General features: G+C 44.5%; 2 protein-coding genes across 3 annotated transcripts in view; one reads left to right on the top strand and one right to left on the bottom strand.

The window, feature by feature from the left end:
- LOC128765697 (lipoxygenase homology domain-containing protein 1-like) overlaps positions 1-7,840 on the top strand; it is a 28,929-nt gene extending 21,089 nt beyond the window's left edge. For both annotated transcript variants that reach the window (XM_053876681.1, XM_053876671.1), the window contains 8 exons: positions 290-417; positions 481-598; positions 3,634-3,811; positions 5,121-5,306; positions 5,369-5,539; positions 5,604-5,736; positions 7,051-7,206; positions 7,276-7,840. In XM_053876681.1, coding sequence (XP_053732656.1) covers positions 290-417; positions 481-598; positions 3,634-3,811; positions 5,121-5,306; positions 5,369-5,539; positions 5,604-5,736; positions 7,051-7,206; positions 7,276-7,756 — 1,551 coding nt within the window. In that variant the 3' untranslated portion in view covers positions 7,757-7,840. The remainder of the gene's footprint in view (positions 1-289; positions 418-480; positions 599-3,633; positions 3,812-5,120; positions 5,307-5,368; positions 5,540-5,603; positions 5,737-7,050; positions 7,207-7,275) is intronic.
- A 2,379-nt stretch (positions 7,841-10,219) lies between these two features.
- Positions 10,220-24,439, bottom strand: rnf165a (ring finger protein 165a). Its single transcript, XM_053849118.1, has 8 exons — positions 24,149-24,439; positions 18,005-18,305; positions 17,123-17,248; positions 16,910-17,039; positions 16,693-16,797; positions 16,533-16,628; positions 16,340-16,443; positions 10,220-15,102 (listed from the first exon to the last, which is right to left on the bottom strand). Exons 1-8 carry the CDS (start codon positions 24,207-24,209, stop codon positions 14,985-14,987), a joined length of 1,041 nt encoding a protein of 346 aa, XP_053705093.1. The 5' UTR covers positions 24,210-24,439; the 3' UTR covers positions 10,220-14,984.

Genomic DNA, 24,439 nt, shown 5'->3' with positions numbered 1-24,439 from the left:
CGTGCATATTGGTGCAGTAATGTAACACATGATGGTTGCTCTGGCATTTTCAAGTTTTAACAAAACTCAAAGGAATATCCCACCAATATTTTGTGACTCTGGAACTTTACGACAGAGTGTTATCGCAACCGATATGATGGCCCAAAAAAATTATTCAAGATGGATTGCAAATAATACACAGAATACTATGTAAAATACTGACACTATTTATGTGTGATATGCAGCAGCAGAATTACAAAAATAATTCATAAATGAATTAATAAAAAGTATTTCAATCACTTGTTGCCAGGTCATCTACGAGGTCACTGTGGTCACCGGGGATGTGCAGAACGCAGGAACGGACACCTTGATCTTCATGTCAGTGTTCGGGGCCAACGGAAGCACCGAGGAGATGCTGCTGCAGAAGAACGAAGACAGGTTTGTGGTACTGAACCAACACACTAATAATGGATGAATTTGAAAAACATCTGCGTGTTGAAGGTTTGAGCGAGGCCAGGAGGACACGTTCAACATGGAGATCGATGACATCGCCCCGCTGAGGAAGATGAGGCTTCGTATTGACGGCACCGGGAGTCGACCTGATTGGTTCCTCGATAAGGTCGGCACGGCACCAGTGAACACAGACAAACAACCTGTACTTAATAATTAATTAGGTGTTTTGTAGGGCACTTACATGGGAAATATACAACTAGCTTCTGACTCACATCATCTTTAACAAGAGAGTCCACATATGCATGAGTCAGAAATGGAATATCCGAGTGTAAAGCTTGGTCTCAGCTTCAGCACCGTGAAACTTTAGAATACTTCTAGGAAACAAGCTGCGTCATACGGAGCGTCTTGATCAATCCACGCTGCTCTCACAACACCTTGAACACAGTGAGAGAGATTACTGACGATGGAGAAGATTGTAGTCAGTGAAGCACAGATCCAGACGTCAGAAATGATCAATGAATAGTCTGGTGATCTTCACTGACTTGGGGAAAATCAAGCTGAGTCTTTCCTCCTCGCAGTCCTCACGCAGACGGCTGCTCTGCAGCCACATCACAACAGTGAAAACAGTTACTATACAGCGCAGCATTATTCATTTAAGCAAATCTGTCTGACAATAAAGTCAGGTGTTTATCAGCCTAATAAAGGGGAAAACATGTGTGTTATCAAACACCTGCACACATCGCGAGTCCCGGACCGCTGCGCTCCAATACCAAGCGCAATTTTCCAGCAGATGAGTCTGCGCACCTCAGTGTTCTGGGAGTTTGAGAAGTTGTTTTTGAACCATGTTGTCCACCCAGATAGCGATTAGAGCCTTTACTGCCCGGCATCTATCATGCTTGTGTGGAGTCGCGCTGTACACGTAGTTTCCTCCATCTAGCGCCGAGTCGTTTGAGGCGAGAAGCTCACTCCCCCGTGGAGAGTTTCCTGAGAAAGTGCAGGTCTGCAGCCGGGATCAAGTCTGCGGCCAAAACCCGACTTGCTTGTGTTTCACGTTGGACTTCTTAGCCAAAAGAGCTTCGTCTCGAGACAGAACCTGAAGTGTGAAAGCGCCCAACAGGGTATCATCATTGTTGCTTCTGAAATTGGTTTGGATTTACAGCAAACAACAAGTGCGAAATATCTCAGTGTTGATATATGCTTATGATTATTAAAGCAACTTGTATGGTCATCTATGAGTTGATAATAGCTGTGTCCAACGCGGCCCCTTTATTTTGTGTTGTACTGTGGGCCTGCTGTTGAGCGAATGAAATGCATTTTGACTGACTCAAGCACACATCCATCCTCGCCTGCAGGAGCACCGGCAATGATTCAGCCGCCCACAAGGAACCCAACACTCACACTCCGGGTTCCTGGAGTGAGAGTATTGACCCACTTTAGCTGCTGCAGTTGCAGTCATCTCACACACACTCATGATTTTAGTGTTTCACTCGCCAGAGATACACACGCCTTAAAATCTGCTCTCACATTCAGTGTGAATAATACATGAGGCGGAATTTTCATGAGAATATCAAGATGAAAAGCTCAGTTATTTTTCAAGTCCTGCGAGCCCTGAAAAAAATTATATTGCTGTAGCTGTTGTGTGACAGAGATGCAACATTTTTAGTTCACAAATGTTTACATATTGACCTATTTTCACTAGTATTTACGTAGTAAGTAGGGAAACAATAAGTCCAACTGCTTTTTATTATTTATACCCCAAATGCTCTTGGAAGCTGCACAAGTAGATGAATGGGTTTCTTCTTCATTTGAAATGCTTTAAAGAAGTGAAAGTGGTGAAATTGGATGAAATATACTGCTATGTTTGTGTACTATAGTGCTCCTGCTCTTTGTTGTGCTTATATTTTGTTGTTTCATAGAGTGTTGATGTAAATAATCTGTAAAGTTCAAGATTTTCTGCTGACCCTGTGAGGAACATACCACTGACCACCTAATCCAATAGGGCTTCCAAGCTCGACCAAATTGCTGAAACCGAGCGCACTTCTAATGCTAATGTCCTCTGGGCCGAGCTGTGCAGTGCAGCCGGGCAGTCAGAAACAATATTCGGTCCTGTCTGTCGGTGCGAGGGACTCAGCAACTGCGAGCGTCTCCTTGGTCTGACCCGACACACAGACTTATGTGTTCAGCATCACAAGCAGATGTGCGGCCTTCATGGACCGCTGGGTTTGTGCATTGACATGGAGACAATGGTGTTTACAGGCTGACTGCCAGCGCGCCGTTCTGACTGAATCAACATGCTGAGCACAAATACTCATCCATTTGTCGGAACATTTATCGTGCTCTCATTCTGGGGTCATTATGGCACGCCCTTGTTTTGTTTGTTCCAGAGGTCAAATGTTCCTTGTGTTGTCCACGAATATACTGCAGTTCAATGCTACGCTAGCAGGCTGATTTGGGCCTGTTTTCTCTCTTTGTTCGCTCATCGTTTCGTCTATTGTTGGGCAAACATTCGGCACATCTAGAACAGACTATGCATCTGGATTAGTGAGGCCAAACAGAAATTAGACAATATTTTATTTATTTTTATTATGAAAAATAATAAATGACATTGCAATTGAAGTGTTGCTGTACGTTGTGGACTGCTGGACTGTTAAGATATTGCTGCAGTACCTTATTACTGTCAAACGCAAAACTGTTCTACTCAGTTTGACTCTGGCCTCATGGCGGTCAGATACATAGGGCTGCGTGTGGCCCTCGAGCTGCACTTCGCTCTGGCCTGCTTCAGACAGACTCGAATTTCCAAGTTTATTTTAAGTCGTAATCTGGAGCCAGTGTGAAGAGAAACGTCAGCCGGACAGGTTCATGTTTTATTTCTTCTACAGTAGGGACGCTCCCATCAGGGTTTTTGCTGCCGATCACTGATACCGATCACATGGATTGAATAAATTCATGAGTGTGAAAACATCAACCATTAAATCATTTTAATTCAGACACGTTTTAATATGCCTCTTCAGGAAGGTAAAAAATAGAGGGGAAAAAACCTTGCAGAATGCAGCAACTATTCTGTCGAAACAACAACTGAAAACATTTACTCCGGCACTCCGAGACAGGGAGCACTGCATTTATAAAAGTTTCCGACGTTTTTAAAAGTTTCACATTCAGTTGGCTGACGAACGCTGTAACCAAAAGTTCCTTCGTGTCCAGGTGATCATGCGAAACCTGGCAACAGAAGCGGTGTCTGTGTTCGAGTATGAAGAGTGGCTGTCCCGGACACGTGGACCCAAAAGGACCATGATCTGTGAGATGGCCGCAGTGGTGGACGAGGAGCTGATGGTGGATCTCACGACGTACATCATCCAGGTCAAGACCAGCGATGTATCAGGTCAGGTGAACGCATAAGCATCTTGCTAGTGTTTAGTAGGTTCCGCATTTGGTGCCAAAACTTCACCCGTTTTACTGAAGGTGCTCCTTCTCAGCAGTGTTCAGTAGCACAGTAACTAGCCATGGCTCAATGCGAGGGTTGGGGGATCTTAGTGTTCATCTGCTTGCTTGTTTGAGGTCAGGCCATGGGGCCAAGGCCCAGGCTTCCCTCTCCACACAATTCTCCTCCAGTTTGACATAATCCCTCCAGCGTTTCCTGGCTCCCCCGCCGGGTGAGGTGGGTTCTTCTGTCCTAGGACAGAGCACTTCAGGTGACTCTGAAGACCAGACAGTGTTAGAACTCTCTGGGGCAGAAATCTGCAGCAACTAATGAGGTAGTGACAAATGCCAGCTGTGACTGTGAATCTATTGAATACCATGTCAAGCTGAAGGTGATGAGGATGGGAGCTGTTTTTCATCTCCTCCACATCTCTGCGGTTCCCAGCCCCCCTGGATGAACTAATCCATGCTTCACCTCATCACAGCGGTGCAAAAAAACAAGGACCCCCTCCCTCCTAGAGTTTTGCTCCGTGGCATCTTGTACTTCAGATGTTCGGCTGATCAATAGCGTTGCAAGAAGTCTGCGTCAACTTCAAAGGGCTCATTGTTGTCCTCAGTGCTCAGTGGAAGCTGGTTTTTCCTCAAGAAGTGAAGCTCTGGAGGCAAATAATGAGGCAGGCTGACACACAAACACACACGCCAACCTTACACGAGTGATGCTGAGCACACGGTAATGGAGTCCTCTGGGGACCTCACAAAGAAGACCCTGTTTTGGGGAAGAAAGTGATCATTTAAAGCACGTGTCAAAATCAAGGCTTGGGGGCCAAATCTGACCGGCCAAATCATTTTATGTGGCCTACAAGCGCTTTAAATCTTTTAGTTTAAGGCTTGAAATAAGGCTTAAAATGAAAATGAAAAAAATAGTTTAGCTACCATTAAAGTTGATCACGATACCATAACTTTCAAATGGCATTTCAAATGTCAGTAATTCATCTGGAAAATGTGGGAGGGAAGATGTTGAAGACGAATGATGTCTGTGCTGCAGGGAGATACTGATGTGATTCTGATGCAGAACTGAGGTGTGAATCACAGTTACTGTAGTATTTTTGGAGGGACCTTGGACTCACCACCAGGAACCATCCTCACTGACTTGGAATGGAACGGAACCAGAGTATCTCATAGTGCCATCTTACTAGCTTTCATCAATCATCCATCTGGAGGCCAAGTCGGCACCACAGATCTTAACATGCTCATCATAACTGTCTCCTCAGGAGCTGGCACTGACGCCAAAGTGTGTGTCATCATTTTCGGCGAGAACGGCGACTCGGGGACTCTGCTTCTCAAAGAGTCGCAAAAGTCCAACAAGTTTGAGCGCAAACAAGTGGACACCTTTCGGTTCACCGACATCCTGAGCCTGGGAGATCTGTCCAAAGTGCGCGTGTGGCACAACAACAAAGGTCAGCAGACTCTCCTCCTCTGTGGAGGTCGAAGCTCTTCAGCGTTTCGTTTCCGTGTACAGGAGCCGCACCTGGTTGGCACTTGGAGTACATCGACGTGAAGGACGAGCTGATGGACAAAACCTTCCGCTTTCCTTGTGACCGCTGGCTGGCCAAGAACGACGACGACGGGCAGATAATGAGGGAGCTGGCGTGTGCGAACAACGAGTACCTGGACCTGGATGAGAAAACCAGTCAGTCCTGAGCGCGTTTCATTTAGAAGCGTGCGCGGCATTCATGGTGTGTGTTCGTCGGCAGAGTACGAAATATGTGTCACCACCGGAGACTCGGCTGAGACCAAAGAGAACGCCTGGATCGTCCTGGAGGGGAGGAAAGGCCGATCAAAAGAATTTGTGATGGAGAATTCATCAAAGAAAAAGCGCTTCCTGCGGTAGGTGGTCGTAGCACTCTTTCGTCTTCCCTGCACGTCTAATGATGATCCGCAGCACAAAACTGCTGATCGAGTCCAGACAGCTCAGGTTGCCAATGAAGTCTGGTGGTGCTTCCTCACGTCACACCACGGTTTGTGTGGGCAACAGCAGCAAAGGCACTTCAGGACGTGCTCAGTGACTTGTTTTCAAATTGTATTTATTATTATTAAGTATTGATTAAACATTGATTGTAATAGTGTATACCTTATTTTTATTGCCATAATTTTACATTTATTCTGGAATATAACAAATAAAGGTCACTTTAAAATTTTCTTTTTTTTTTACAATATATCAACAAGGTAGTTGTATTGTGTGTCGTCAAGTCTTGAATTGTTTAGCATAAACATGACACAAACACAGCAGGAAGCAGAACTTCCTCTTCAATGAATTATTATTTGTTTGCCTTGTTTTTAATCAATATTTCAATTTTATCATTTCATTTTTAATGGCAACCCGAACGCAAGTTATCTGTAATTTGCTGCCAATTTACTGCAGCAAAATGTTCTAGTTTTGATATCAGCGTTTCATTTTTTGCAGAATGTTCTCACAAAACTGGTTCACTTTCTGACACTTCCTTAATGATTTGTATTTTTTTGTATTTCAAATCTTTGATGCAGAAACCATTTTTGGTCTGTTTTTATGCCAAGAAAAAAGTGTGACTTGCATGACTTTATTATTATTTTTTTTATCCCAAGATAACAGTTATCTTGAGATAACTATCTCAAGATACAATCGTAAATGTCAGCGCATTCGTAACTGCCTCTCTGGCAATGTGTGTTGTATGCATCGTCCTGTAACCACTATGTCTCCCATGGCTTCGTAACTGTTCATCAACGTTGTCAGTCACTGTCTGCAAGTCTATGCGCTTTTAACACGCTGATCAAGTGCCTTCTACTCAAAATAATGTGGCTACATGTGGCTAAGCTATATGTATTACGCAGCCCTGGAAGTGACATGCATGAGTTTATTTTAAAAATTATCTTGAGATAAAAAAAAATAAAGTCATGCAAGTCACATCCAAAAAATAAACACATGCATGTCACTTCCAGGGCTCCGTAGGTATCAAGCCAACTCACGCTTTAACACTTACGAACCTGAGAGATGACTCGCAGGTGCAGACTGAATGAGATGAAATACTGGACGTAGAATCCCGATATCATGGACTGTCAGCGGAGTAGTTCCACATAAAAAGCAGTCAAATTCTCTGATCCAAAACTTAAACTGCACTGCAGTACATCATGGGCTGTGTTGACTTTCCATCCTCTTTATTTCAGGGGAAACGTTGACAGGTTTGAGTTCTCGTCCAAGAACCTGGGCGACATTGCTGGCATCTGTCTGGGTCACACGCCAAAGGACGGGAAGAAGGTGAAGGGAGAGGCCCACTGGCATGTGGCGGAAGTGGTCGTCACTGAGAGAGAGCTGGGCAATAAGTAAGTTCAGCTTCATCACGCTTGAAAAGGAGAGACGAGAGATGAAGAAACGAAACTTTTGTTCCTCAGGTATTTCTTCAGCTGCAACGCCCTGATCCCTCTGTCTCCAAAAAGAGACGACTTCCTCACTTTCGAGTGCAGCAAGAACATCGAGAGCTTCGCCAGCAAAGCCCGGAGTCTGGTGCCGGTCAAGTACGAGATCATCACCATCACAGGAGACGAGAAAGGAGCGGGGACGGACGCCAATGTCTTCATCACCATCTACGGCACCAACGGGGACTCGGGCCGGCGGCAGCTGCGACAGAAGTTTCGCAATCTTTTCGAACGGGAGCAGACGGACCGCTTTCTCCTGGAGATGCTGGACATGGGTGAGCTGCAGAAGGCTCGAGTGGAGCACGACAACAGCGGCATCAGTCCCGGCTGGCTCCTGGACCGAGTGGAAGTGACCAACACGGCCAACGGTGTCACCACAATCTTCCTGTGCGGGAAGTGGCTGGACACCAAGAAGGCCGACGGGCAGATCGTCAGAGTTCTCCACCCCAAATATTAACCCAGAGAAATAGTCATCAAAGACCTCTTGTGTATGAACTTTGAATTGAACTGGTATTATGAACGTGCCATTCTTTTTACGCCAGCAGGGATGTTTTGTTTTCTAAAGTTTTCTAAAGTATTAAACTCTTATAAAACGATGGTTCTGTCTGTTTTTTTGCAAAACAACTTGAAAGCCTGTCAGTTTTTGAAACTCAGAGAAATCTGAGTCAGGATTCTGCTGAGGGTCTGGCAGCACAGTGACAGTGACAGCAGCAAGATTTCATATACTCTAAACAGCCCAGAGCCTTTTTTATGAGTGAATTTTCCACATCTCAAATGGAGGCTCCAGTTTCCTCCCACATTTAAAGCATCAACAGATGGTAATTGGTGAGGGTGACCGGTGCCCTTTCCAGTGTGTCCGCCCTATGCAGCCGCAGGATTCCAGACGATCGGTGTGTTTTATTTATGGGAGTTCTTCATATCAAGATGTGAGGTTTTCGGACCCTTGGCAGCAGGACGTGCACTTTCCAGTGTTCACCTGGCACAGCTGAATCTGAAGGTTTGCCACAATACGACAGAGATGGAAATGCGAGAAAACAAATTCACAACTGAAGCGAATTATCACCACGACACAGAAGACGTAGTTAAGGTATGGTTCCTGAAACAAATATGACTCACCCATTTATTCCTGCATTCATCCACCATTCCGCTATCAAAGGACACGTGTGGGGAGAACATACCAGCTCAACGCAGGAAACCCAGATTAACTCAAGCCTCAAGGTGGAGCCGAACCTGTAGCGCTAAGCACTAGTGTAAAGTGCTGCTCATGTGTCAGATTCAACTCTATTGTAAATTTCTGTCATATAAAGTACTAAAAATGATCATTTTAATTGTGCATTTTCAAAAAGACCCAAACAGTGTTGTGGCAACTGTGGAGGGATAATAAGGTTGATGAGCCATACGATGAAGTTGTGGGAAAGAGTAGTGGAAAGCAGACTAAGGGCAGACGTTAGCATATGTGAGCAACAGTTTGGCTTCATGCCAAAACAGAGCATCGCAGATGCAGTGTTTGCTTTGAGTTGAACTACAGAGAAGGTCAGAAGGAGCTCCATTGTGTCTTTGTGGACCTGGTGAATCAATCGTGACAGTCTTTACCCAGTTAGTCTCAGATATTTGTCTTGTTCCATTTTCATTCCAATTAATTTCAAGGTATAATTTAATTTAGAAAATTTAAAAACAGTGGATTTTTTTTTCACACAATGATACATTTTCACATTATTTAAAGATATGGAATAATAATGAGTGCAAAGACTTAAATGATATTATTGTATACAGTAGGTCATCAATTCACTATCAGTTCAGTCTGTCAAGTCGGTTGCCTGCAGGGATTTTTAATGTCCAGCAGGTGTCAGTTTTCAGTGACACAGTCTCAACACAGTATCAGCACAGTGTGCCATTGTGTCGAAACTCTTTATGATGCCTCATTTACCCATCACTAGTGAGGTGTGCTGCAGGTTTAACACAGGAGTTCAAGGTGGAGGTGGGACTGCACCAAGTCTCAGCTCTGAGCCCCTTCTTGTTTGCCATGGTGATGGACAGGTTGACAGATGAGGTTAGACAAGAAGCCCCTTGGACCATGATGTTTGCTGATGACATTGTGATCTGTGGTGAGAGCAGGGAGCAAGAGGAAGATGAGCTAGAGAGGTGGAGGTTTGCCTTAGAAAGAGAGGAATGAAAGTTAGCCGCGGTAAGACGGAATACATGTGTGTGAATGAGAGGGAGCCAAGGTAAAGTTACAGGATGCAGAGCTAAAGAAGGTGAGGGATTTGAAGTACTGAGGCTCAACTGTCCAGGGCCATGGAGAGTGTGAGAAAGAGGTGAAGAAGCAGGTGCAGGCAGGATGGAATCATTGGAGAAAAGTGTCAGGTGTGATGTGTGACAAAAGGGTGTCGGCAAGGATGAGAGAAAGTGTCCAAAAGTGTGGTGAGGCCAGCAATGTTGTATGGTTTGGAAACAGTGGCACTGAGGAAAAGACAGGAGGCAGAGCTGGAGGCAGCAGAGATGAAGATGCTGAGCTTCTCTCTGGGAGTGAGCAGGATGGATAGGATCAGGAAGCAGTAGATCAGAGGGACAGCACATGTGCTCAGGTGTTTAGGAGACAAAGTCAGAGAGGCTAGATGGAGATGGTTTGGACATGTACAGAGGAGAGAGAGCCAGTACATTGGTAGGAAGATGTTGAGGTTGGAACTGCCAGGCAGAAGGTGGAGAGGAAGGCCAAAGAGGAGATTGATGGAGGTGGTGAAGGAGGACATGAGGTTTGTAGGTTTGAGAGAAGAGGAAGCAGAGGACAGGGTGAGATGGAGGAAGGTGATCCGCTGTGGCCACCCCTGAAGGGAGAAGCTGGAAGAAGAAGAAGAAGAAGAATTCCATCGCACATGTGAATTACAGTTGATCAAAACGACATGACATGAAAAGTCCCTTTTATCCAATTTATTACAAAAAGAGCACATACAAAAGGAGAATATACAAGCCATGAAACAAAATAAAATACAAAACAGAAGAGTTTGGGTTTAGCAATGCAACTTTTTGAAATCATCAATATTATTAGTAGCAAATAATAAATTAAGTACAAAATTTCACCACATGTGAATCTAACATTGACTCATAATATGCTCATTCATGTCAGCATCAACACACTCATTAATGCACTATTGCTTCAATATTAATGATAAATAGTTCTATTTTCAGATAAAACATCCTATAGAGAGAAACATTGCGCAGTCACAGCTAAAACAGCAGATTTTCACACGAGGATGGCGGCAGCCCTTTCACTGGCACTTTTTGGGGCTTTTTTTTTATCCTCCTTCAGATTCAAGCAGCAACAAAATGTGTTTATAATCTTTGTATATATTTTACACCGTCGAGAAACCTGAGAAAACATGCATTTTAGAAAAAGGTTGTGCTTTGTAATCCTTGCGGAGACGCTGAGAAGAGAGATGGACGGCAGAGTGAAAAAAAAGAGGAGAGAAGAGGAGAGAAAGCCCAACATGAAACATGCCTCTTTGTTAGAACTACTTCCAGTGTGTCAATTCAGACCAACAGCTACGGGTTTTCTTTTCTTTTTTTCTATTTTCTTTTTTTAGGAAAATGGCTTTTTAAAGGACCTTGTCTTGTCATGACCCACAATTGTGCAACCACTAAGGCATGGAGGCGTCGCGGGTTGATTGTTTCGATGGTTCCAGTTGAATGGAAAGATCTCCAAACACACTAAAGCGAGGCACTTGTTAATGGACGAGAGAGAGTAAAGCAACACAAGGGAAGAGAGCGTTTTAAGACCCATAGTGCATCGTGAGACGACGTTTCAATCTAAACTACATTTTGTTGCCAGTGAGAGGGTTCCCATGTTCAAACAGCAAGTGCAAAGAAACAAAGATCACAAACTAAAACCAGAGTCACTTCATTGCAATTTGTCCACTACATCATCACAGCGTAGAGAGGAGGGAGGAGGGGGGCAGGAATTGCATTGAATGGAATGTAACTAAGATCCACAGCACCACATGAGCGAGGCGAGGCGAGTCCACGCAACTACGTCAGAGGAACGGTTGAAGACACGAATCTTGGGTGTGTCAGGGGCAGCTTTAAAGAATCAGCAATATATTTGGTCCTTTAAAGTCTCGAGTTTTTCCGTTTGTCTTTGGACAGTGCGAGAAAAGTGCCGAGCCCGGAGTAAACCCAGCCAGGCTTGGTGAGAACACACAAAATGACGCTTGAATCGCACCCCATTAAAGTGAATGAGAGGATGAAATGTACTGGTGAGCTCCACTTCAGTGACAAATGGTGTCACAAGTGGGATCATCACTTCCGGCAGTCTGGTGCTTTGATGTACCCATGTCAACAAATGCCTCTGCCTGAAGTACATGACAAAAGGTACGGGGTTGTGATGCACAGGAACTAATGACATTGCTATTCTTTTTTCCTTAAACAGGCCCGGCAAATGAGAAATCACTTTCATCTGAAAGCAAAAAAGTTAAACAGTTAAACGTTTCTTTATGGCAATATCTACACTGTCACTGGCATCATGGACAGCGGTCCAGATTTCTGCGAAGTTCTGGTCCAAGATACTTGTTTAGACGATTCCAATTTCAGAGCGTAGGAATGCCACCACAACCTTTTAACAATCTGAACTGATTAAGACGCATAAAAACAAGCAGGTTTTTTTCGGACTGCTTTTCAGAACATAGGGGAACTTTTTTGTAACTTAAAGGCGAGACGGAATGTGTTAGCTAAAAGAAAGACAGCAAAGTTGCTAACGGTCAGCATTACTAGCAGCCAAACTGGTAAAGCAGAAAACAAAAAAGTACACTTCATAAGTACTTTTAGAGTATAGACATCCGGTGGGTTGTGAAATGAAAACCTATTCTGTTTGTCACCGCAGACATACTCGCATATTTCCCAGATAGCATTCAATGTAGGGCTGAGTGAAGTGAAGTGATTTTCCAATTGTATTTTCCAATGAAGTTACAGTACGCAGCGTGGACACCGCCTCGGAGTGGGAGGGAGAGGAAGGGTGAGGGTCGGGGAGGCGATGGGGGCTCAGTAGCTCAGCCTGGGACAGTAAACATCACACAGCCAGCTCATGTAGAATTAACAGCGGATCTTTTTTGTCTTCCAAGAAGATACAACTGCATGCAAAGCATTCCCATTTAAAACAACGCAAAATGAGGTAATTGTTTTTTTTCGTAGTATTTTCAGTTATTTCTAAATAAATAAATAGTCACCCCATCAAAGGAAGAAAAAAAAAATCATATAAAAATTAAATACACCATATCTACAGTTAGTCATAAATTATGATTGTTAAATACTTAAGGCATCTCAACTGACAACACCCTGTGTAAACTATGAAAACTTCGTCACAGATGACTCCACTACAGGAGGAGGCAGTGTCAACACTGGCAGTGCACAAGACCAGGATCCGGAATCTGGATTGAACTCGAGCCGGGCAGGCCGAGCGTTAATACTATCACAGTGCAGAGGACAGTGAGGGTCCTAAAGGCTTGTAATAACAGGAACGGAAAGGGTTAAAAACACAAATGTAGCCACCACTTTTCCAGTGGAGTCGACAGCCTGAATGTATCGTCTCTTGTCTGTGTGCACTGTGAGAGAGAAGCTGCCTCCGTCGCACCACATTCTACATCTTCTACAGCATAGCAACCAGCATAGCAACCACGAGGGGAGGTCTGTCACACCAACACGCACGATCAATACGCAAGCTTCTCTCGCTGCCAAAACACTGCTGCATGAATCTAGACCTAAATAGAAACCAACAGAGAAAATGCTTGTTGCTATATAACTATTGTCACATGTGCTTGTTCTTTAGGCAATAAGGTAAACATTAAAGAGAGGATCCAGTCGTACGCTACAAGTCAGCGACACAGCCACTGACAGTTCTTTTCTTCTTTTTGTAGTTAGTGTGGATCGTCACAGCTCGGATGAAGTCATGCACAGCCGTTTCTGTACCGTTTGGAACCAGAACATGCAGATTTCAGAGCACGCTGTTCTGCCGCTGGCTTGGCGCCAGGTGAGCCACAGGTACACGAGCAGCTAAGTCTTTCTCCAACAACATTCTGCAGCTTCTTTTTTTTGGCTTTGTGTGTGTGATACGCATTCCTATGTAGCCATGCACGGAACCTAGCTAGTGTTGCAAGTCGCACTCACAGTTGGCAATCTGTGCCGCGCCGTAGCATGTCGGAAGTGTGGCGTTTCACCCAGACATTAAACAGTCAAACACAATGTATGTTTACGAAACCATCCCTGGCTATCACTCCTCTAACAGGCGATATCAATCTGTTTTTTTTTTTCATTCTTTGAGGGAGGTCATTCTAAGTTTCCATATGTTTTTTTTAACTTCCATAATATCTGATGCTTAGCTTAGCCCATACACCGGCAACGTCAGGTTTGTCACCCTCTGAGCCTTTTAAGAATAGGGTTGGCATGAGACCTGGACAGCTAGCCAACAAAAACTCACACATCAGTTTGGAAATGTGTGCGTCGCTTAGCAAGTTCAATTGAGAAAGGTTCTGGGTTCAGTCAGAGCGGCAACATATCGGAACTATGATTCATTGCATTGAAAAAGAAACGGTAGCCAATCGGTAAATGAAGTCTGCGTTTTCGACAGCAGTGCGATGACACGTAAGGTACAACTGAGACAACAATGAGAAATAAAACGGCGCTAACGCTAGCACTTGTGACGTATCATCACAGTCATGCACGAGACCACTGCGGAGCTCTGCTGTGAGACGGACCCAGTTTATCCAAGTGTGAGTGCGGCTCAGGTTTCACACGATTCCCTCATCAGTTAGACACTTTCACGAGTGTGAAGCTGCACATTAGGTCAAACTACAACGTGACAAAAATGCATTTTGGTAGCAAAAACACTTATTTTAAGTTCAAACACGCGACTGGGCACCATCTCACAAGACACCAACCCAGAGTAAACGCACGCCTGTATTGCAAAAATGTCAAAGCTGCATGACAAAAACACTCTTCTCTCATGAGGAAACACCAGATTTCACTTACTGCTACTCTACTACGACCACAAATGATCTTCAGGTAAACATGGCGTTTAGTGTCTGATAAGCTTTCTTGCGTGGCAGAGTATTTATTTGATTGAAAAGAGAAATATATATATATTGATATATATATTCATATATATATATATATAGAAAGAGAGTAAGTAGCCAGCTGGGAGGGTTAGGTGTATTCTGCTCTCAGGACATTGAGTCATGGCTTTAAGGACATGCTACACAGCCCGAGGCTACCTACAGTACAAGACCACAACAGCAACAACACCCCAGCAAGCTACAAGTAAACCCTGTGTACATGAGTATGCAAGTGTGTGTGTGTGTGTGTGTGTGTGTGTGTGTGTGTGGGTGTGTGTGTGTGTGTGTGTGTGTGTGTGTGTGTGTGTGTGTTTTGCTTCCAGAAGGATGTGCTTCTACGTAAAGAGAAACCTTCGAGGCCTCTCGTGCGGTTAGTAAACCTGGCTTGGCTCAGTAAAGCGACAGTCAGAAAGGAGATGATGTCACATGACGTCTAGAGACATTTGGCAAAGCACCCAACTGCGTGTGGGGAGGGGGCTGGTGGGGTGGAGGAGGGGCGGGATGAAGCGGCTGTCCTGGCCGGAGTGGAAGAAAGCTGGAACCACACGGAGGTGATTGACAGGGAAGGCGGGAGGAGGTTAAATCTCATCAGCTGTCAGGGTTCAGCTGTGTTTCGATGTCCACGCGACAGATTGGACACTTCCTGCTGGTGGCCAGCCACTGGTCCACGCAGCCCTGATGGAAGAGGTGCATGCAGGGTAATCTCCTGCAAGACAGAAAAACACTGGGTTACTGTGCAGTCAGGTCGGGAAATACGAGTCTCCGTCTCGTGGAGCCGTCCAGAGGGAGAGTTAATTCGGGTCATTCAGGCATGCAGCCGCGACTTCTGCTGAGTCATCAATCCCACACGTCTCCGTGACAGCTGAGGCTCCATCTGCTCTGAACCTGAGACGCAGACATTTGTCCCGCAGGACTCACTCCAATCTTAGCTGGAGGCCGGCACTCTTTGAGACACGCTTCATCAACGTACTTGCGACAGAACAATATTAGCCACAGATAATCCATTCACTTTTAGCAGACATGTCTTTACTTGCACAGTGGGAGCTCAAACTCTGATGTAATATGCTCCTGAAGCCATCGCAATCTTGAAAAGTTTGACTTTCAATACCATGTTCTCCATAAGAGATCATGGGAAGTCAATCCTTGCTTCATGAGAACCAATAAATACAAACGAATCAAGTGAAAGCCACCTACAAATGGGACTGGATTCATCAAACACAGGTTACATCAGCAGTGAAGTCATCACACTTCTTTCAGCTGCAGACTCCTGCCTCCATGGGACAGGATTCCAGACAACGTCTCTGACCAACTGCTCACACAAAACCAGCTATACAGGTGGGTCGCCGCATTGGAACATGCGCCGCTGGTCGTAAATGCAGTAGCAGAATAAAAAGTCCAGGAAGTGAGTCGCCAGAAACTACATTGAACAATTCAAAAACCTGTTGTCTCCATCCTCTCACTCCACACACCCACTGCTGTGTCCGGGTACAGCGCAATTACATCGAATACTGAGAAAATCTGGAGTTTAACAGTTGAAGTTTTCTCAAATTTACTTATGACTGTTGGAATTTTGAAGTCCCACTGTATCATTTATTGGAATTATGTTAGAGTACGTAGAGATGTGAGTAAAAATACTTTGAAGTCTCTCAATCTCTCCCAGACCCACTTCAACATCACACCCCCGGCACGTCCGTTTATCTGGTCACATTGGCATTTCCACATTGTTGCAACAATCCGCTACACCTTCGAGCGACATCACGACCATCCTTGCCCCAGTTTCCATTTCTTAACCGGTCGGTTATGGCTAAAAGTGAGTCTAGGTGCTCCAGCCCAACAAAACAAACTGAACATTCAGGGGCGGGAACCAGAGACGCAGTGCATGTTCTGACAGTTTATCATGCGTCAGGTTGTTCTGTGACACCGAGCCACTTGGTGTTTCTCACCTAACATCTTCTCCGTCCTCCAGCATTGACAAACAGATGGTACATTTCTCGTCCACATCCATCTCCTCCTCCTCCTCCCCAATCTTTAGCTGCAGGGGCTTCCTCTGTTGGCAGGTCAGATTGCAGAGCGACAAGAAAAAGCTGAAGAGTTTGAAGAACACTTTGTCATCATGATTGTTTCCCAGCTGGTTACCTTCTTGTACTTGTGTGGGAAGGTGAATCTCTCTATCGTCGTCTGAACTGCTCCTCTGTTCACACTTCCCAATCGGTCCTCCAACTGCAGCAGCTCCTGGTGATATTTTGGAAAAGGTTAGCATCATGTAATCTTTGAAAAAAAAAAATAAAAAAAGTACCTCGTAGCTTTCCCGGACAGCGGTTGCGTGCCTTGAAGGATTCAGACTTTGGAGGGCCAGAAGGTGCAGCTGGGGGTAAGGGTAGTTTCTGATTTCATGAACGACCTGTGGAGGGACCGTTGTGACTTCAGTTCACGTTGAGCAGCAGTAATTTGAAGTTGGACTTGACAGCATGTCTGGCCATTGAAACGGTAAGGACGGTGGAGGGCCGACTCACCACCTGTGCAGAGGACGTGTTTCTGGGGAAGTGGTGCATCCTGGGAGAGGCCAAGTAATGCTGATAGTGCTGTGGTAGCTGCTGCAGCTGATACTGGTGGTGAGGCAGGCCAGCGTCAACGCTCAGATCCCTGCAGCAACATTCAGACATCACAGCAGATGAAACCACTTCCCATCTTTGTTGGACTCTGCTTAATCTTCAGCTGTGACTCACCAGTCAGTGCCCTCGGCCAGGTACCGCGGCTGCTGTGTCATTGGCTGAGGAACGTGAAGGGGAGGGGAGTACTCGTAGCCCGGCCGCAACCGGTGAGGGTTGATGGGCATCCGCTCCTGTGTTCTTCTATGTGAAGCAACGATGGACTTTCAGATATATTTCGTGCATAACAGCTGTCGCAAAAAGTGTGTTTGCAGTTTGCAAGATGGAAGGAAAAAAAATTCCTCAAATGGTTCACCTAACTTTTGGAGAGAGTTTTGTGGAGCAGGAATATTGTTTGATTTACCACAAAAAAAGTTTTCCTTTGTTCCAACATACAAAAGAGAATTTAAAATGACAATAGCAATAAAAATAAAGTCCAATTCAATCTTAGCAATTTGGGTTTTTATTTTAAAAATATTATAATAGTTATACTTGTTTAGACTTGACATGCACTTTTCAGTGTACAGAATGAATGTAAAGAGATGATTAGGAAAATAATCTTCAGATAATTATCACTTGATATGAAATAATTTGTCAACGAAAGAAAGTTGAATTTCCCTTCTGTGAGATGAATAAAGTCTATGTATAAATCTGATCTATGTATTAACAAGTACTGTGGTATTTTTGAAATAGTAATGCCACATTATTTAGTTTTGGTTTGGATTTGTTTTATTCATTTCTTCAATTCAGCAAAACTCAAAACTGAATCGGAGAGAAAATATTATAAGAATGATTTAGTTCCCCCCTTTTTTAATTAATAACAATAAAATAAATACATTTATAAAAAATCCAAAAGCCTTGGTGTAATTTTCAGACAATAAAGGCCAAACCAAATGTGAAATAAGTCCTACAGCCATGAATATAGGATGACTTAGATGTCAAGTGATCCCCTAAACGTACCTGGAGTGGGGGAGAATCCGGCGGTGCTGCGCTTCCAGAAGCTGCTGCTGGATGAGGTATTGCTGGTGTAAGGCCTGAGGTAGAAATGGAGGCCCGGGCACATCCTGAAACTGCGGGGCGGCAGGCAGGGCAGTGAGGGGCGGGTGATGTCCCGGGGAAAGTTGGGGGGCCAGGCCCGTCTGTGGGGGCTGGCTGGCGTGACCTAAAGGAAACTCTGCTGAGATGGGCGCCTGCGGAGCGCCCAGATGAAAGTGTCGACAGGAGGTAGCATGGCTGTGTTGATGCCTGGTGAAGTGAGCTCCTGCAGGAAATAAGATCTCTGGTGAGCACTCACACGGACAGAGCGTAGAGATCTCACTGGACAAGAACATGGTGCGGCTCCCAGCTGCCACACTCAAAACAAAACTGCCAATCACAGAAGACAGAGACACCACAGACGGGTGACACGGACATGGAGGACCCAGCAGACGCCCTTTTCTCCCAAACGGCGAAGATTCGCTCCGGACAACACCAATCACAAAAATAGTGCTTTTCATTTAGACCACAGGATCCACTTGAAATCATTATAGTGGCATTATCATGAAAGTGCCCAAGCCTTTAGTTTTGCAAAAGGTCAAGCAAATTGGAAAATGTGTTTGGAGAAGAAGGGATGAAAGAAAGGTCAGATAAGGACAGCTACTTCTACAACTTCCTCCGCTCCAGAACTAACCATTAGGGACGCTAACTCTTGAGCTGCAGTGTGTCACGCTAGTAAAATGTGTTCAATAAATAAGTTCTGTCTCCACAACACTTTGACTCGAGATTCTTGTAATGACAGGAGTGGCATATATAGCAAAAAGACTTACTGTAAAAGAGATTTAACAATGAGTGATTCTTACATTTTAAGTGTCTGCACTGAGACTCGGATGCTTGAGGTTCTAATAGTTCCACTTACACCATGTCCGTGAAAACCCGTCCGTTTCCTTCATGATTGATTTTTTATTTTTTGCCTGTTGTATCCGACAATATAAATGATAATGATGAAATATTCTTTAGATGCAGAGGGAAAAAAAAAAAAAAGTCCATGTCTGACTCAACACCTGGTGTGGTCCTCTCTCCCACTGTCACCGTGTGAGCATAAATATATATCACATAAAGACATATTATCAGACATGTGACCATCACCTAGTCTTGTATTTTACAATGGTAATATCTCGTGGCAGTTTACGATCACACCTGTAAGTATGTTTTCTAGCTCACAAAGGTCATACTGTTACTTAGAAGATATAAGCTATATTTATTTAGATTTGAAATACGTGTATTGATCCTTCACCACGTAACCTTGACCCAACAAAACTATTTGAAAGGTCAGATTTTGTGATGTGCAATAGCTGAAAACATTAATACCGTGAATATCACAGGATCTGGAGTTTCAGTAGAAGTAGAAAATCGACAATCTGGGGTGATGTCTTTCTTGGTTGTACTGTATTTGTCCCCTTATTAACACCTAGACCCATTGACCTTCGCTGTCCTCCAGGCCAGGGATATGAAAAACAACACGTGGCCAGAACACAGAATTAGTGGCTCTTCTTCAGGCGCTGAAGTGAAAGCTCCTTCTAGCTTGGTGACTTCTATGATATTTTATTAAGATTTCTGTATCCTGTCGTTTAGTTTCAGACGAAAAGCTGCGATCAATTATATTAAACAATGGATTTTCATAAGCATTCCAAACAAGGTTTAAAGTTATTCAGTCATTTTACTGTGTATTCTAAGAACCATCCCTGCAGACTTGTGAAAAGCAGCTCTTTCATACAAGCGAATTCTTATGATGACACCACAACCGAGTCACACTTCTTAGTGACCGCTATCCTGATGACTGTTCCAGGACAGTCAGCTTTGCGAGGCAGCCTGGGGACACCAGCGCCCAGTGGAGCTCAAAGGCCGCAAGCCAACCCAAAACAACATTTGGCCGAGGAAGTAGAGCAGAAATGGCTGACTTGAGGTTTGGATTGGTAAAAGACTGCTCATCACTTTTGTATGAAGCCCGTGACCCGGTAACAGTGCCAGCGTGGCGCTCTGACTAAATATCAAAAGACGTGTCTGGAGGTGCCGAATCTCAACATGAATAGTTCACATATCGCAGCGGTGCCAGTCACAGGGCCACTGCCTTTATTGCTTTATCTCCCACTTTCTGCCAGATTGGTGCAGCAGACCCCCACCCAGCCACACGTTACCCTCATCCAGGCTGCTGCACAGACGACCCCCTCCCCCACAGCGTGGCTGCGGCATGGTGTTCTAATGTGAGTGACAGCCCGTAAGCACCGCCTACTAGCGACTGCAGCAGTCTGACATGTCTCTCTCTCTCTTCCTCCCTCCCCCCCTCCGGCTTCCATCACTGCAGCTTCACAATCACACCTCCTCGCTAACCGTAATCCGGTCTTCTGCCGGGTCCAGGGCTCAGGCACCATGTGACACACTCTGCTGCGGGAGTGTGTGCGTGCGCAGTGTTTCCTTTGTGTAACGCACACTACAGCTGACACTAGTGATTTGAACACCATCAACAGGGACAACTGAAGAGCAAAAATGAGACAGAGACGGCGCGCTGCACATGAATCGGGTCTCTGAGGATGCAACATGCCGGAACGCCAGACCGTAGCCCGGACGGTGCTCGTCACTCGTCTCAGGACGGACGGTGGATGGGTGACAAAACTGTGACATTCATGTTAACGGCCAAGCTTCTGTGGAGCTGCAGCTGTGGTGCAGTGTGAAGTGAGCTCCACCAAATCAGTCGCAGACCTCCTGGTGTCAATTCCTGCTGACTGGACATCAAATCAATGGAACTATAATCTTACATAAGCCAAAGAAAAACATCGATCACTTTAAGTCAGGGTGACATTTCTAATCTGAACTATATTTACCTCAGGTAACTTTTACTGTTGTCCTGCTTCTACTGCATCTGTCATCAGCAAATTACTAATGCAATTCACAAATGACAGATTTTACAGATGATATCATTGATCATTATCTTTGTCTGGAACTGGCGACAAAACAAATGGAAGTCATTGAAAGGGACGTCATGATGAAAGTCCCAGCCTACCAAACTATCTTGCATTTCGCAACATAATAAGGCAAGTGATCTAATAACATGACGATAACAACAAATGCCTCACAGAAATGCTTCACTAGAAACAGGACTACGATACATCTATTTTGGACGGATATTTGGCTCCAGTTACATAAGGAATACTGCAGACTGTTATTCCTCTCCCTGAATAATTGATATTTATAAGCCGAAGCTGTCAGATAACAGAAAGGCAGATACTTAAATATGCCTGTGAAGTAGATGGTGGGCTTTAAAGTGGATGTAAAAACTGAAAAAAATAAACCAGAACTACATAAAATATTCCTGAAGTTCACAGCTTACATGACGCCAAGTCTGGATGTGAAGTCAATAAATGAGTTCATTAAATATTAGGCTACGCATTAATTATTTACCCAGAGGCATGAGCCGCCGTCATGAGACCTAAATTATTTGTTGTTTTGCCAAGTGCTCCAACAATTCAGCTGAGTTTTTGCTTAAAACTGCCAATTAGAGAAATGCTTTCAATTGAAGCATTTCATTTCATTTATTTTTGCTACAGACAACTGGATACCAGTTCACAATCAAGATGAAAAACAAGTGTAGGAATATATGAAGTGTCCTTTCAAATTTTGATGCGCAAGTGTTGGGTGAAGAAAAAGGGCCAGTGGAATATTGGCAGAATTTCGTAATAAGTTTCAATCCAATCTTTTCAAACAGGTGCCCAATAATAAATTCAGGATGCTTTACTTTATCCTTTCAGTCACTTTTTCAATAACATTTATGCGCAATGTGACTGTGAGGACTTGGTTCTTTCACAACTGAGGTGCTTAAGAACTTGGCTGCCCTTACTGTATTATGGCGGAACCAAACTGAAACAGAACTGAATCGAGAATTTGGGAAATCTGAATCAATACCCCGGTCTTGCACTTACAGATCCAATGAGATGATCTACAAAGAAGCGACAGATTGGTTCAGAATGGGTCCACACCACACGTGAACTCACAACCTTTACAGGGTTTAGCAGGCAACGCCACTGTATTTTCTGCAAGTATGAAAGAGCCTTCTGGGTTTTCATTGAAATGTATCAATTGGCTGCTGTTTTAGCAGAAACGTTCGCCCTGTTGAGAAGAGAAAGTTTGGATAAAAATATGCTTCTTTCACCACAGTGGCCTATGGTGATTATGGATGCCTTTGGGAGGATGGAAGAAAGGTGGTTTTGCTTCTTTAACTGGAGGCAGGTGTTTCAAAAGTAGTTGCATAATTTTTTTTCTGTGCCTTTGAAGAAATTGTAATTTGGACGCCTCTACTTCCAATTAAGCAGAGCAAACTCTGTCTGAGACAGTTGCGAAATGAGAGCACATACAGAGTGAGGGGAAATGTCTCAGTGGCAGCACAGTGTGGAAGGAGGAAGGAGAAAGGGGGGACACATGGAAATCAGCAAGAAGCACACTGACGGTTAGGAAGAAAACTACAGTCTTTATTGAAGAAAAAATATTAGTATGTGTGGCACTGTGTGATAATAGTAAGAATAAGAGTAGGTCTTTCTCATATCTTCACTGTAATCATGCAAATAAAGACTGAAGGCAAGGCCCGACCATGCTCTCTGTAGGGTTAAACAGAACAGAAGCAGCATCCAATGAGTAGATGTGTATGCTTACAGCACATTTCAGTACAGCAGGGACATCTCTACACAAAGATTACATTGGAATCTGCTGTTCAATGTGGAAAAACAAAATAAAGTATAAATAAATGACCATGCATTAGGCTCTAATACAAGAACATAAGGTAGAAAAACCACAACCAAAGAATAAAAAAGACATTTTGATTCTAAGAAGGAACTCTACAGCAGTGCAGGATATACACATCCCTGTAAAATGGATAGCATTCTGACAGCATTGGAGGGAAGATTTAGCAGAGGATGGTAGTAGAAAGGTGTGGGGGGGAAATAAAATGCCAAGTTAGAGGCACAAAGGCGTTGCTGTTGTTGTTAAAATGTTTTGGAAATGACCAGCCAAATAGTAGATTTACTGCACAAATATTCGATCAAGTCAAGACTGTGATCGAAGCAGGGAGGTCAAAATGTATCCACTTTACAGAAATTTACAGCAGAATGTAGTCTATCCACACTGAATGGGAGAATCACAATGGCAGTCTGTAGTAAAGTCTACAATGGGTTATTCACTGAAGAGCAACATGACAGTTTAAATAAAGACAAACTGCAGCTACAAAGGGGTGTTATTCTTTAGTCGGTTACACAGAAGGTATGAGTGGGAGATCTGTGTTTGTGTGTGGTAGTTTTAATGCCAATGTCGTCTTCAGATGGAAAGAGGAAATGAGGAAGAAGGGATTCACAATACAGCTAGATGCAGAGAACAGGCAGAGGCTACGGCAGACAGCAGCAGATGATCGTTAGCTACACAATGGAGGGGGACAAAGGTCTGAGAAATGCGGAATGTAGAGCCAGCCTCGATACTATGGAACAGGAAAAAAGAACACAAATAAAAGCACAATGAAATCATTGGTGCACGTCAAAATGTTCTCCTGTTATTATCACAGATTCATCACGTAGAGCAAATGGATGGGGATGTTATTGATATTTTGGCCACAGCTGGATCACCTGCAGACTACGTGGAGGGCAAATTGAACACGACGATATCGCCGCCTTTTCCTTCGTTTCCAGGTTTTCATGAAGGACTAAGCGATTAAGACTGTACCGATGCGTTCCACGAGCGCGGACTATTCATTCGGGGGGCGACTATCTAGCGGAGCCGAAATGCAGTAAACGTAAACACGGCGCAGTAACGAACAGCTGAGGATAAAAACGGAGGCTGCCATTTGACAGCTGCGGTCATTTGATGCGGCTCGCGGCTCCGCGAACATTCCATTTGTAATTCCTCAAAACGAAGCACTTGACATCCGAGGAGCGTGTTCGCGACGCCAGTTAGCAGCATGGCTAACGCGCTCGGAGCTAAAGCCCGGTTATGAAGCTGTTCGCTAGCAGGTGTCCGCATGTTTACATCATGCACAGACATTCAGACGGACTGTTAGGAATACGGCAAAGAAGGAAAATCGTCAAGTCATACCTCTATTTCTAACTGAGCCGAAGACAGGGAGAACCAGATATCCAACGTGTACTAACACCATCCTGTGTCCTCCTTTGTTGTGTGTGCAGCCAGCGAGACAGATGGTCCATGGAAATGATCCTCCGCTCCTCCGCACATTCAAACGGCTAAGCCGACTGCTGTGCACGCGCAGCCGGCCAGCCAATCATCAGCGCCTGACACGACGAACCGCCGGCTTTGGCACTGGCATCCACCAATCAGATCCGACTCAGTGCCACACGAAGCCCGCCCCTTTGGTCTTAATTCAGATGT

The sequence above is a fragment of the Synchiropus splendidus genome, chromosome 1, assembly GCF_027744825.2.
Source record: "Synchiropus splendidus isolate RoL2022-P1 chromosome 1, RoL_Sspl_1.0, whole genome shotgun sequence".
NCBI lineage: Eukaryota > Metazoa > Chordata > Actinopteri > Syngnathiformes > Callionymidae > Synchiropus > Synchiropus splendidus.
The sequence above is the reverse complement of the archived record's forward strand: the minus strand, read 5'-3'. Positions and strand labels throughout refer to the sequence as shown.

Bases quoted from the DNA above. Each gene is read 5' to 3' on its own strand.
- rnf165a (XM_053849118.1), bottom strand. From the start codon at position 24,209: ATGGTGTTAGTACACGTTGGATATCTGGTTCTCCCTGTCTTCGGCTCA. The intron at 17,249-18,004 runs GTACGTTTAGGG...TGCTTCACATAG, and splicing joins CGGATTCTCCCCCACTCCAG to AAGAACACAGGAGCGGATGC. The intron at 16,444-16,532 runs GTAACCAGCTGG...ACCTGCCAACAG, and splicing joins TCCCACACAAGTACAAGAAG to AGGAAGCCCCTGCAGCTAAA.